This window comes from Aphidius gifuensis, linkage group LG2, assembly GCF_014905175.1.
Source record: "Aphidius gifuensis isolate YNYX2018 linkage group LG2, ASM1490517v1, whole genome shotgun sequence".
Taxonomy (NCBI): Eukaryota; Metazoa; Arthropoda; class Insecta; order Hymenoptera; family Braconidae; genus Aphidius; species Aphidius gifuensis.
Genome location: NC_057789.1, coordinates 10,127,633 through 10,142,356, shown reverse-complemented (window position 1 = coordinate 10,142,356; position 14,724 = coordinate 10,127,633). Strand labels below are relative to the sequence as shown.

General features: G+C 31.1%; 1 protein-coding gene and 1 long non-coding RNA gene across 2 annotated transcripts; one reads left to right on the top strand and one right to left on the bottom strand.

Annotated features, from left to right (window-relative positions):
• Positions 1 to 5,591: 5,591 nt before the first annotated feature.
• On the top strand, positions 5,592 to 7,547 carry LOC122849065. Its single transcript, XR_006373498.1, has 2 exons — positions 5,592 to 5,768; positions 5,859 to 7,547. It is a non-coding gene; the product is annotated as an uncharacterized LOC122849065 (long non-coding RNA).
• Positions 7,537 to 9,286, bottom strand: LOC122849064. The gene is made up of 3 exons (XM_044147613.1): positions 9,054 to 9,286; positions 8,451 to 8,952; positions 7,537 to 8,381 (listed from the first exon to the last, which is right to left on the bottom strand). The coding sequence occupies exons 2-3, from the start codon at positions 8,937 to 8,939 to the stop codon at positions 7,575 to 7,577; spliced, it is 1,296 nt and encodes a 431-aa protein (XP_044003548.1). The 5' UTR covers positions 8,940 to 8,952; positions 9,054 to 9,286; the 3' UTR covers positions 7,537 to 7,574.
• Positions 9,287 to 14,724: the final 5,438 nt, after the last annotated feature.

The following is a 14,724-nucleotide window of genomic DNA, read 5'->3' as shown; positions in this document are numbered from 1 at the left end:
CACGTGATCTCTCCAGATCTCTCACAATTCAAATTTTTACCTTATAATTTTTTTTAGCTACATTAATTCCTTAGCTACTGCAAGCTACTGGTTGACCTTAGTCATTTATTTATTTAACAAATAAAATTGATGAAATCTATTTTATGAATTAAAATACCAAGGAAAAGATGGAGCTGAGGAATTGATGTAGCCAAAGAAATTATAATGGTGAGCAACATCAATTTCTTAGCTTCATCTTTTTCTTAGTTACTGCTTTTCCTTGGTATTTGTTTTATTTATTTAACAAATAAAATTGATGCAATTTCTTTTAATGAATTAAAATGCTAAGGAAAAGCAGTAGCTAAGCAATAGATAGAGCTAAGGAGTTGATGTACCCTAAGGAATTATGTGGTAAGTTACATTTTTTCTCTAGCTATACTGCTTGTCCTAAATATTTTACATCAATTCCTGAGCTCTTTTTCAGCACCCGCACCCGAATTCACAGGGCAAATTTTTTATAATTTAGAGTTTTTTTTGCCGGTGATGGCTCTTGTAAAATTTTTTTTATATAAGGTGCGTTCTTTCGTCAATTTTTTGTTGGCGCATCATGACCACGCATTTGCGCAGAAGTCGTAGAATTAAGTAAATTTTCTTTTGTGTATTTATTTTTTTTCACTTTAATGCGCATGATCCTGCAAAATTGAGGAAAGAGCAGTGGCGGCGAAACAAATAATTCTTAAAAAATAAGAATTAAAACATGGCTGATCCAGCTCCTTATGTCCTACGCTGTTGCAATCTGACTTTTAACCGACTGCGCATTCAACTGCGCATGCGCAAAAATAAATAGGAAAAAAAATAAACACCCAAAAGAAAGCACCTATTGGCTGCTTTCTTTCATGAACTTAATGTTCAGAACATTGATGTGATCTTCATCAGCGCACGCGTAGGCGCAGATGCGCAGAATTATTAAAATGGCTGTGCAATGGCGCCGGTATTATATTTATATTTTTCTTGACAATTGTGTACTAACCTAAAAATATATGTAATGCCAGTGGTTGCCGGCGCCAATGCACAGGAATTAAAAAAAAAAATAAATAATTCTGCGCATTTGCGCCTACGCGTGCGCTGATGGAGATCACATCAATGTTCTGAACATAAGTTCATGAAAGAAAGCAGCCATTAATTAAAAACTCACGTGCTTTTTTAGCTTTTGCGCAAATGCGCGATCATGATGCGCCAACAAAAAATTGACGAAAGAACGCACCTATAGATTTCACATACAAAAGCTCCACAAGCGCCGCCAGCAGTAGCTAAGGAAAAAAGCCCTAAATTGTAATACCCTGTGAATTGGACTGCTGAAGAATGTTTGTTTAGCCAATCATCAGATTAAAAAAAATATAGGGTGTTTTCTTTCGGTGGTTTATTTGGGAATATTCCGATATCCCAGACAACATGTTTTTTTATAATTCGTTTCTTATAGGAAATTTTCTCACGATGACGGGAAAAATACGGAAAAAAATTTTCAGGCATGCGCGAAGTAGATAAAAAAGGAGTTAAAATATGGAAAAACCGGCTATTTATCGGTTATATATCGTATAGTTACGAAAATGACAATTAATTCTAAAATTTAATAATGGCAATCGATAAAACTCGCCAAGTTTGAATTTTGAAAAAAAAGATTGCTAGATTCTTTACTTAGCCACTAGGTATTTTACGTAGCCTTAATTATAGCCAAACAAACAATTGCAAACATTGCTGCATTATTTCACCACCTAAATTTTTTACCACCAACACCAGCAGTCCAAATTCCAATTCATAGGGCAAATTTTTTACAATTTAGGGCTTTTTTTTGCCGGTGATGGCGCTTGTAAAATTTTTTTTATATAGATTTTACATACAAAAGCTTCACAAGCACCGCCAGTGGTGGAAAAAAGCCCTAAATTGTAATGCCCTGTGAATTGGACTGCATGGCAGCGTTCGATAGCTGGCCGAGGGCCTCGGCCTGGGCCAACAGAATGACAACTTGATAAATCGAAAACTCACTATGAGAAAAACCCATTCAAATATTTTGAATTATAATGGAGCAGTGCTGGCACTACAAGCATATGGAATAAACTATGATAAAAAAACGGCCAGATTTTTGGCCTCGGCCAGCTATCGAACGCTCCCCAGAAAAAATTCGAGATATGAAAAAATTTTGTTTGAACTTTTTTTTTCTACTGAACGAGTTTTATCGATTGCCATTATCGAAAAGAAAAAAAAAAAATCAGTATATCGAAATTTTTAAATTATTATAACTCGAAAACTATTCGACAAATCGAAAATTTTATAAGGACATTTATTTCTCCTTGACGAGTGTTACTTATTGTCATTATTTCATTTTTGGGAAAATAGGTATCCTAGTAATATACGATATGTTACTTATAAATAGTCGTTTTTTCCATGTTTCAACTCCATTTTTAACCACTTTGCGGATTCGTAGAAATTTTTTCCGGATTTTTCCCGTAATCGTGAGGAAATTTCTTAAAAGCAACCAACATTATATGCGTAGTTGAAGGCGCAGTCAGGAAAAAGTTAGTTTGCAACAGTGTACACGAGGGGCTGGATCAGCTAGGTTTTAATTCTTATTTTTTAAGAATTATTTGTTCAACGCTACTGTTCTTTCCTCATGTTCGCATAATATGCTTATGTGTATGATAAAAATACTCTAATATATTTAAGGGTTCGTTCAGAAAGTCTCATTTTTTTGGATCTTCAAGATGGCGGCGATTCAGCCCAGCAATTTCGATAGGCACTGCTGTCCACCATTGTCCACCATCTTGAAGATTCGAAAAAATGAGAGTTTCTGAACGGACTCTAGTTTTTTCCCACGATTTAAAGTTCACAGAGCAAATTTTATACAATTTAGGGCTTTTTTTTGCCACTGATGACGCTTATAAAATTTTTTTTATATAGACTTTACATACAACATATATTTAAAACTACTATATTGCGCATCGCCTATGGTTTCCCATAAGTGGGCTGTTCGGATTTATTACGGTGCCGACAATAGGTGCTTTCTTTTGTGTATTTATTTTTTTTCCTGTTTATTTACACGCATGCGCAATCGAATGCGCAGTCAGCAAAAAGTCAGTTTGCAACAGCGTAGGACATGAGGGGCTGGATCAGCCATGCTTTAATTTTTATTTTTCAAGAATTATTTGTTTGACGCCACTGTTCTTTCATCAAGTTTGCATGACAGGCGCATTAAAGTGTAAAAAAATAAATACACAAAAGAAAGCACCTAATCTCTCTGTCGCAGTTATACTCCTCGACAAAAATTTTTTGCGCATGTCCAAATAATCCGTTCGGTTCACACGTATACACAATAGGTGCTTTCTTTTGTGTATTTATTTTTTTACACTTTAATGCGCATGATCATGCACATGCGCCTGTCATGCAAACTTGATGAAAGAACAGTGGCGTCAAACAAATAATTCTTGAAAAATAAAAATTGAAACATCGCTGATCCAGCCCCTCATGTCCTACGCTGTTGCAAACTGACTTTTTGCTGACTGCGTATTCGATTGCGCATGCGTGTAAATAAACAGGAAAAAAAATAAATACACAAAAGAAAGCACCAAATGAATTTGTGTGCGTTGACGAATGTTACCGAGCTCCCACTCGAATAATAATTCGGACATGCTCAAAAGATTTTTGTCGAGCAGTATGACTGCGACAGAGAGATTGTCTGCACCGTAATAGGTGCTTTCTTTTGTGTATTTATTTTTTTTCGTGTTTATTTTCGCGCATGCGCAATTGAATGCGCAGTCAGCAAAAAGTCAGTTTGCAATAGCGTAGGACATAAGAGGCTGGATCCGCTATGTTTTAATTCTTATTTGATGAAAATTATTTGTTCGACGCCGCTGTTTTCTCATCAAGTTTGCATGACAGGCGCATGTGCATGATCATGCGCATGAAAGTGAAAAAAATAAATACACAAAAGAAAGCACCTAATGAATCCGAACAAAATCATACCCTATGCGCAATATAGTAGTATTAAATATATGACATACAAAAGCTTCACAAGCGCCACCGGTGGAGGAAGAAAGCTCTAAATTGTAATGCCCTGCAGTTCAATTCACAGGGCAAATTTTTTACAATTTAGGGCTATTTTTTGCCGCTGATGGCGCTTGTAAATTTTTTTTATATAGATTTTATATACAAAAGCTTCACAAGCGCAGTCAGTGGAGGAAAAAAGCCCTAAATTGTAATGCCCTGTGAATTGGACTGCTGTGGGTTGTGGCCTGTGAATACGGGTGCAGCACATATATGTAATTCTCCTATATTGCTAGCAAGGCTCGTATTTTTCTCCAGAGGCAATAATAATTGTTAAATTTATTTGTGTTGGTGCAAACAACAATTTTTACATCAAATGTAGTAGTGTGAGTGAACTTCCGACGTTTCCCGAATGCCCCACTCTTGTCACATGCGCGCGTTGTTTTGGTTAATACACGACAAGGAAGCCGATAGAGTCTGCACCGTTGCCTCTGGAGAAAAAATCGAGCCTTGCTAGCGATATAGGAGTATTGCATATATGGTATTACATATATGGTATTACATATATGGTATTACATATATGGTATTACATATATGGTGCAGCAGTCCATGCCACAGGGCATTACAATTTAGGGCTTTTTTCCACCACTGGCGGCGCTTGTAGAGCTTTTGTATGTAAAATCTATATAAAAAAAATTTTACGAGCGCCATCACCGGCAAAAAAAGCCCTAAATTGTAAAAAATTTGCCCTGTGAATTGGACTGGCAACTGCTGGCAACTCTGACTCTCATTCTCATAAGGTGCTTTCTTTTGTGTATTTATTTTTTTTCGCTTCAATGCGCATGATCATGCACATGCGTATGTCATGCGAAATTGAGAAGAGAGCAGTGGCGTCGAAACAAATAATTCGTAAAAAATAAGAATTAAAACATGGCTGATCCAGCTCCTTATGTCCTACGCTGTTGCAATCTGACTTTTCGCCGACTGCGCATTCAACTGCGCATGCGCAAAAATAAACAGGAAAAAAAATAAACACCCAAAAGAAAGCACCTATACACAAAAGAAAGCACCTAGTATCTCATTGCACAGCTGTGCGCATGCGTGCGAATAACAGATATAAGGTGATTTCTTTTGGGTGTTTATTTTTTTTCACTTCAATGCGCATGATCATGCACATGCGTATGTCATGCAAAATTGAGAAGAGAGCAGTGGCGTCGAAACAAATAATTCTTAAAAAATAAGAATTAAAACATGGCTGATCCAGCTCCTCATGTCCTACGCTGTTGCAATCTGACTTTTTGCCGACTGCGCATTTAACTGGGCATGCGCAAAAGTAAACAGGAAAAAAAATAAACACCCAAAAGAAAGCACCATGGAGGTGAATAAGGAGTGTAAGCTTTGCTTTTTTACTGTGTTAAAGCATAGGCTGTCACTGAAGCCTCAATTTCGGAGTAAGTCAGTTCGATAAACTACCAGCTGCAGCGCTGACATCAGCCCTTGACCAAAAAAAAAAGACAGAACACAATATTCTTATTCACTCTAGCTTGTACAACTATGTTTAAAGATAAAAGATTACACGTGATATCTCCATGGAAAGCACCTATTCTCTAGCAAATCGTACAGCAGCTGTCTGAATTTTTTGTTTATAACTCAATTATTTTATTAAATATTTAATTTGTTTATTTATTATACTACTTTGAGTTACGTCTAGTTTAATTATTTGAATTAAAATAATAATCGTTTACTTGATAGTAAGTTAAATTTGAAAATAAAACCATCTATACATACCAGCATTAACTCACGAGCAATGATGTTTTAATAAATATTCATTTATATTTTAGACGAAGCTGTATATTTTTCATAATTATGGCGATGGAATACTTCACACAGCAACCAGTCACTGATGATAAACTCGATGCACATGAATGTAATGAACTTAGAGGAGCTACATCATCAAACTCATGTTTAAGGTGTTTCTTTTTATATTTGCAATCTAACGCTCGTAATGTGAAATTGCCAAATGAATCATGGGCTGTTTTTGTGAAACGTGATAAATTTGTTGTTTTTCCACGACTAGAGATGAATGATTTTGAGAAGCATTTAAACTTGACAATTTTGTCAAATGGAGAAGCAAGAGTACATTACAGAAAACAACATGCTGACTGGATAGAATGTCAGCCAAAATCACTAGCTGATATCAGTGAAATTCTGAAATCTTTAGACAGTCTTGAATGGTAAAAGTTCATTGCATTCTGGAATTTTCGCCCAATTATTACTTATTAAAATGTTCGCCAGAGCTACTCATTATTATAAACAATTGTTGATAACTATTTATCTAAAATCCGGAGCGTTTTCATCACGAGAATAGGGCTCACGGCATTAGAAAGACAATTAATTTGAAACTATAGATAGAAATCTTGAAGTCAAGTATTTAAAAAGTTATACGAATTATAAAAAACTGGGATTTTGTTTTTTTGGTAATTAACAAATTTCTAACAATAGAAAAAACATATTTATTTCTCAATTATATAGATTTTGCGATTTTAAATATTCTGGCGAAAAATCGCATCCAAGATTCATTTTTAGTATTTTCTTAATATTTTTGGTAATTCTTATTTTGTTGATAAGTTGTCAATTTCTATTAATCAGTTATCAATGGTATAACTAATTGATAGAAAATTAAAGTAATTTATTTTATATGCTTTTTTTATATAGAGAAAACAATACTAGCAGGCTTACGCCTATGTAAAACTAAACGTTGATTATTGAATAACGAATATTTTATTTATTTTTGTATTATTATAGTATAGATGAAACTCGAGTTGAAAAAAATAAAAATTTTAATCGTAAATTAAAATTAGAAATAAAAACTATAATATCAGAAATAATAATAATTAACAATAATAACATTGAGTATCCAAGACTTGTAAATTTCATATTATATTTATTAGTGGCAATAAATTATAGAAAAATTTACACAAATATTGTCTTAGAGCATATAAACATATGGCCACATACTTTAATATTATAACGATAATTATATAATGTGTTTTGGAAGATTATTGTATTGAAATATTGTATATTATATATATACAATATTTTAATATCATAATATATGTAAAATATTTTAGTCGTTTTATATTTTGATACTTTGCCAACTGATTAAAAACTAATAAGTTTTTTTATTCTTATTTTGTTGTCAACATTATTTTGCACCAGCAATTTCTCGTGATTAATTTTTGCAAAAAAAAATTAGTAAAAAAATAGTAATGAAAATGAAAAAATTAAAAAAGACTCTTACTTTTTCGGTTAAAAAACAAACAAATTTTAAGCATCTGTTATCAACCGGTTAATAACCATCACAGCTCTAAAGAAAAACCGGCCAAAAAGTGCTTGCGACAGTTTTTATGTAAATACTATAATTAACAGAGATATAAATAGCTATAAAACCAGCTAAAACTATTGCTGCACTCTTTGGCTACATCTTATGTATTTAAAGTTTATTTGAGCAATAAACAACTATATTCCAACTGTCTGTAACATTAATTTTTATATATTTAAATCATGTTATCTTGCCATGGAACTTGGCCAACACCAACGAAGTATTGTTTAAAATAATCACGATTTTGTAAATCAATTTTTTCTGGTCTCGAATTAACAGGTTCTAAAAGACTCATTTCACAATTATCGTCTCTCCATCTACCTCCTGTTACTGTATGATTTGTTGAGTCTTCAAGGTCTGTTGTTCCACATAAATAAGCTGCATTTTCTTTAGCAAAAAAGTTGTGCAAAGCACAGCATGCAAGAGTTATTGTCTGGACAGTTTCAACCGGTAAATTCATCGGCACCAACATAACACGAAATCTATTAGCTAAAATACCGATGGCATTTTCGACGATTCTCTTGCCTCGAGAAAATCGGTAATTGAAAATACGTTCTTCATGAGTCAAATGTTCCGTTGAATACGGTTTTATCAGATGCTTTTGAAGTGGGAATGCATTGTCACCAAGAATAACGTGTGGTACTACATCATCTGTTCCTGGTAATGCTTTATCAGAAGGTATATTAAGTGGATTTTCTGGATCAACCAAAATCGGTGCAATATCAGACTCACTTAGAACTCCTTCATCACTATCTCTACCATTAATGCCGACGTCAACATAAATGAATTGATAATTAGCGTCAACTAATGCTAATAATACCATGCTATGAGTTCCTTTGTAATTATAATATAATGAACTTTCTTTCGAAGGTGGTTTGAAAGTTATACGGCGTCCATCCATAGCACCAAGGCAGTTAGGAAATTGCCATTGTCTAAAAAATTCATTGGAAATTTTTTCCCACTCATCACGGGTATTAGGTATCTGTAAATTATTTTCAATCATCAGTGATTAACAAATATAAATTATATTTCAAGTTTTTGTGGACATTACCTTTAAATATTCTTTTCGGAGAAGTGTGTATATCACACGACATGTTTCAGGTATTATTTGAGAAATCGTACCAGCAGAAATCCTTGTCGAATACTCCATACTGCGATAAGATTCTCCAGTAGCGAGAAATCTTAATGTAACAAAGACACGATCTCTAGGAGTAATACTTTGTCTCATTTGAGTATCCTGTCGTTTAATGTATGGTGTTACCATATCAACAAGCTGATCAAATAGATCTTCTCTCATTCTAAAAAATCTATTGAAATACTCAGTATCTTCCAAACAAAGTTCATTATGAGCTAGAGGAATTGTACTCCGTAAATCATTCGTCCTCTTCATAATCCATCGACGTGTCCAGCATTTTCGGCGCTTTCGAATTTTTTCAAGTTTTTCTTCTTCTTCGATTATTTCCACTAACTCCAATATCCTTAATATTTTTATAAATTTCTTCAATTTTTCTACTTTTTCTCTATTCCACACATATGACATGGTACAATTCACACTAAAATATAAATATTCATGAATGATGCATCTCAATTTAAATATGTTTACTGTTTCTAATTGCGAGCATAATCATATATTTTAATCCATCAATTTACTTACATGTTTGAATATTACTAATGTTATTACTTATAATTTTTACAACAATTTTTGTTTTAAATATTTTAATCAATTTTAATTTTTTTGTGTTTATTTATCATATGTAATGTCTGATAAATAATATCAAAATACATAGGTATATTTAATGACTATCAGAAATCAGAATTTAAAATTGTAAACAAATAAAAAAGGTTATGTATTTTTATTATTTATTTCTACTGATTTCGACAATCTACACTGATCTACACACAAAGGGGACGTTCCAAAAATCACTCGGAAACTCGGAAGGTCAAGATTGTGATCATAGAAAATTTTTGATATTTTGTTGTGGTAGACATGATTTTTTGTTCATGTATTTTTATAGGCACAAAACAATAAATTATTATTGTTTAATTATTAATAATAATTATAAAAAATACTTTTCACAATTGTAATAAGTAACAAAAGTAAATGGCATATGCAATATGGCTGTTTTTGTTGCTTACAATATCTACAGTAACCTCTAGTTACTTTTAAGTTTATTTTATCTCTATATTTTTTCATCTACTGCGCCGGTCCGGGTTTCCGAGTGATTTTTGGAACGTCCCCCTACAGGTATGGCAGTGCGCAGCCTGGTTTGGCCGCTGTGAATCGACCAATCAAAAGGTCGCCTTCTCGCCACAAAAATGGCTGACTTTTATGCGCGCGCGATACAAATTTGTTAAGGAAATTTACAAGTTTTTTAAAAATTTTTTACAAGTTATCATGTTTATTCTATTATATTTTATTCTATTATATTAGATTTGGTATATTTCATGATCATTCGCAGTACATAAAAAGAAACAAGAATATTATTAAAATTATTATTCATCAATAGTTTTTATTTATTTAAATTTTTTTATTTCACATTTTTTTAAAAATTATATTATTATAATTTCAATATGTTTTTAAATATTTTTACGTCGTAACAGTAATAATAGTTAATAACAGTAATTTTTATACATAAATTAACTTTCATAAAATTATTTATATAATATATTAGCTTGATGTGCCATTTTTTAAATATTTTTTCGTCTTCTATTTTCTGAATTTATTTTTTTATTTAATGTTCGAAGTCTAATGTAGGTTCTTGTGCGGACTAGGGATGTGAAAAAATTTTGTGACCGTCACATGACCGTTTTGTGACGCCGGCAAAAATCGTGACCATTTTTATGACCCAACTTTTGTGACCAAATTTATGACGACTTATCGGCTGACCGTCAGTTTTACTTCTAGTATGCCATCTATTGAATTTTTTCGTATTTTTTTTTTTTATCAAAAAAAGAGACAGACGCACACAGGCAGACAGAGTTGAAAATCTTATAAATTATTGATAAACAATTATCTGTAATTGATAATTATCAATAAAAATTAATTTAATATTATTAACTAAATATCTAATTATTTATCACACACAGCAGTCTAACCAATAATCACCATATTGGTAACAAATATTTATTGTTCAATTGAATAAATTTATATTTAATATAAAAAAAAAAAAAAAAACAATAATAAATGCTAGACATTTAACATAAAATATTAAATTTAACCATTTAATAATTGAATAGCATTCAACAATTCAATATCAATTTAATAAATTTGCAATTAATATAGAAAAATAAAAACAATATTAAATTTTGGACATTTAACGAAAAATATATGTATTCGATAATATGCATTTATTTTAGGAATTTTTTTATCTAGCTTTTTTAAATAACAAATTTTGTGATGAAATATTTTGTGACGGTCTTTTTTACAACTATTTTGAAGATTTAAAAAAAATACCAATTGTGACGGAGAAAATGTGACGAAAAAAATGACGAAAAAAAATGACGGTCACAGACGGTCACAAACGGTATTTGTTTTTGTGACGTGACAAATCAAACCTTCACTCTCTTCAGAATTCTCAATTCATTTTTTCTGTTAAAAGATTGTGCATTACAACTTCGTGTTCCACATCAGTTTTTGAATGTTCAATTGAAGATTGTAGTTGAGTTATTGGTGTCTCCAAGTCAGACCTAGAGTCTGTAAATTCTTCAACTTCAATCCCATTATCAACAACACATTCTTTGATGTTGTTTTTTGTTGATGAATTAATTTTATCATAAGAATCATCTGCCAGTCCAACTACATAATCATATGACATGAGTGGTTCTAAAGGTGGCTCCTCTACATCAGGTTCTTCTTCTGACGTATTTGTTGTTAAATTTTTTTGGTATTTTTCACAAATTGGAGTTGAACATTGTGGTATTGATGGATAAATTTCAAATAATGAATTTATATCATTATTGTTTATTAAAGATTCATCAGAATCTTTAAGAGTATGATCAGTGTTAGCATGTATTGAAAAAAAATCAGTCGAGTGTTTTCCAAGTATATACCATCTGAGACGATATTTTATGTCTAATGCAGTTGGATGATCATTTGTTGAACCCATTTTTCTAAAATACGAAAATGTATTTTCTAAAACATCTTGATTTAGTCGATAGGTTAACAAGTATTCAACTGATATTGTTTCCTCATTTGCAGTTTCTTTCAAGTGATTGAAAAAATTCAACAATGAATCACAGTCCAATGCAATTCCTTTTTGGAAAGGAATCATTTTTTTATGTCCTTTAACTCTCATTTTGGTAATAAAATTTTTCATTTTTGTAAGAGTAATACATTGCTCTTCAAGGTTAACTCCAAATGCATTATTTCCAGGATTTTGGTAATTATATTTATTTTTGCTATTAAACAAATCAAACCAATCATTAAAAAGCTCAACAGTTTCAACTACTTGTTTCCACTCTTCAAAACCCTCAACACCTTTTCTTCCACAACATTCGATAGCTTTTGCATTTGTTCTTGAAAATAATTGCGTTGCCAGTTTTACTTTTTGTCGACGTGTACCATAACAGTTTAAATGTTCATCAGTCAATTTGAAAGCACACTTTAAATCTGAAGGTGCACCAAGTTGTAACAAAAGCTCGAAGCATTTTTTGGTTATATAATGTCCTTCATATAAAAAGCCTTGATCAAGAAAATGATTTCTGGCAAGTTTAATCATGTGAGGTACATCAGGAAAAATATAAACACGAAAATCGTTGTTGCATGGATGATCAAAATAAGTTTTTCGTTTAACGTTATAATTAGCTTCAGTATTATCCTCACAAGTATATCCAATATTTAATTTTGTCAATAATGCTTGATTTGTTGCACCATAATCAGATGTTAAAGCAACAACTCTGTATCCTTTGTTGTACAATGCTTTTACTACTTCAAATATAATTTCTTTGGTAAGTGGCTGGTCAAACTTGTAATAAACTGGTTGTTTCCATTTACAAAACAACCCTCTTGCCATAATAAACTGACAAGTGGTATGTGGACCAATTACTTGTTCATCTTTTTTATCGATTGCCATTTGGTTAGACAAATAAAATTCATCAGCACTCAGTACACAAATTTTATCATAACTAGACATTTTTTTTCCTTTTATTTCCATTATGTCTAGCACATTAAATAATATACCCTCTTTTAATTCTAATTTTTGTGCCCAAGTCCTTAATGTTGAAAAACCAGGAAGAGGATAATTTAGATTCTCTCTAAGATATCTGTAACATTTGGAACTTACAGCTCTCAGTGATATTGCTCCAGCAATATCTACAGCATCCCAATGAGTTTTTTTTTTATTTTGAAAAAGTATTTTGATTTGATTTGGAGAAAATATTTTAGATAGAGAATTTTGATGCTGATTAATAGTGTCTTCTAATTTTTTTATCTTTTTATTTCTTGCTTCAAGATTTTTTTCATAATTGATTTCTCTTTTTTTTGATGCTTCAACTTCTTTCTCATACTTCTTTCTACATTTTTCTTCATTTTTTAAAATTTTTTCAACGGTCTTAGCTGATTTTTTAAATTGACGTTCTAATTCTTCTTTTTCTTTTTTACATTGTTCATATTTTTCCTTCCATTTATTTGCAGCTATATTTGAACAGTTTGATTTTTTTATAAATTCTTGGTCTTGCAAACAATTACTCATCAAACATTTGTCATGTTCTTTTATATCTTTTTGTAAATTAGTCACTGTTTTTAATACATTTTTTGTATTTGCTATTGATTGAACTGCAACGTTATGTTTATCTTCGTTTCTTTGTTTTTCATAACTGAGATCTTGACAATTGGTATTTAACAAAATTTTATTTTGAAAATTACTTTCAAAAGACAAATTATCGTTTGTATTAGTAGTTTTTGTTTCATTTTGACAAACAAATACATTATTTTCTGCCAAATCTGAGGGCAAAAATTTTGTTGGAATAGCATCATCTTGAAGATATCTTTTGCCATGAGGTGCTCCAATTGCAAATGCATTGTACTTGTTTTTTTTTGTTGACTTTTTAAATGCATTATCATCAAAATGAATAGAACATATTCTTTCTGTAATTTAAAAAATAGTTAATATTATTCTCTTTTTATCTGTTATGTTTTGACATAAAAATAAATATATTTTACCTTTTTTCCAGTCAATATTTTCACGTTGACATGCTCTTATCCAGACATCTCTTCTACCTTCATCAGTTGGAAAAATGTGGTACCCAATACTTCTGTTTTTATTTTTTTCTTTTTTATTATTACAACTTTTGATTGCGCACTTCATATGGCCAGTTTGTATAATAATTATGTCATTAATCAATTGCAAAATATAAATATAATGATTATATTGCTCAAAAGCCACTAGAAACACATAAGTTTAGAAACATTAGTATTCATGGATTGAAAATTAGAAAATTAACAAAAAATAAAACATGAGAAAATGATAAATAAGAAAATAAAAAAAAGTTTATTCAAAAAAACATTTATTTTAAATAGTAAATAATTGTTTGAATAAATCCAAGTATAATAAATACGGGGATATTCCGATATCCGAGACATTTTTTTGTCGGTTTCTTATAGGAAATTTTCTCAGGATTACGGGAAAAATATGGAAAAAATTCCTACGAATGCGCAAAGTGGTTAAAAATTGAGTTTAATATGAAAAATACGGCTATTTATCGGTTATGTAAATATACTTAGTAAAATAATAATTATTTCCAGAATCTACTAATGGTGATTTTATGATTTTATTATAATTACCTTTTAATTGGTTCAACTTGATACTATAATTTATTTGTTAAACTTTCTTGGTTTTTTTTTTTTTTGATTATTTATAAACATGCTCCACATATATTAATTAGTAATTCCAACAGTATAAATAAATAGATGTCAAAACAGTATGTTAGAAAGAGAGGTTCCTATCATGGTAGAAGTATGTAGTATTTCTAGTCCATGAACAACAACAACAATACAAAAAATTTTGATTCGAGCATACAGTCGTCCTACTGAATGACTTCCACCAAGTTCTCTCCACCCAAGCCTCAGGCTTCCCCTTCCATAACCAGTATCACAATTTCAATCATGCGCAGTTTATTTATTCTGCAACTCACACATTGAAAATATTCGGTGTGTCCATGAGAAAACCAAGATGTCTGACTATTTCCAAAATTTTGACCCAACCCAACCCGTATCATCAACGTGCTTTTATTATTATTACTTTTTTTGTTGACATTTGTTGACATTCATAATTAATTGTTTATATAAAAATAAAATTAATGATGTAAATGTTCAATTGAATAATTTT

Bases quoted from the DNA above. Each gene is read 5' to 3' on its own strand.
- LOC122849064 (XM_044147613.1), bottom strand. From the start codon at position 8,939: ATGTCATATGTGTGGAATAGAGAAAAAGTAGAAAAATTGAAGAAATTT. The intron at 8,382-8,450 runs GTAATGTCCACA...AATAATTTACAG, and splicing joins TCCGAAAAGAATATTTAAAG to ATACCTAATACCCGTGATGA.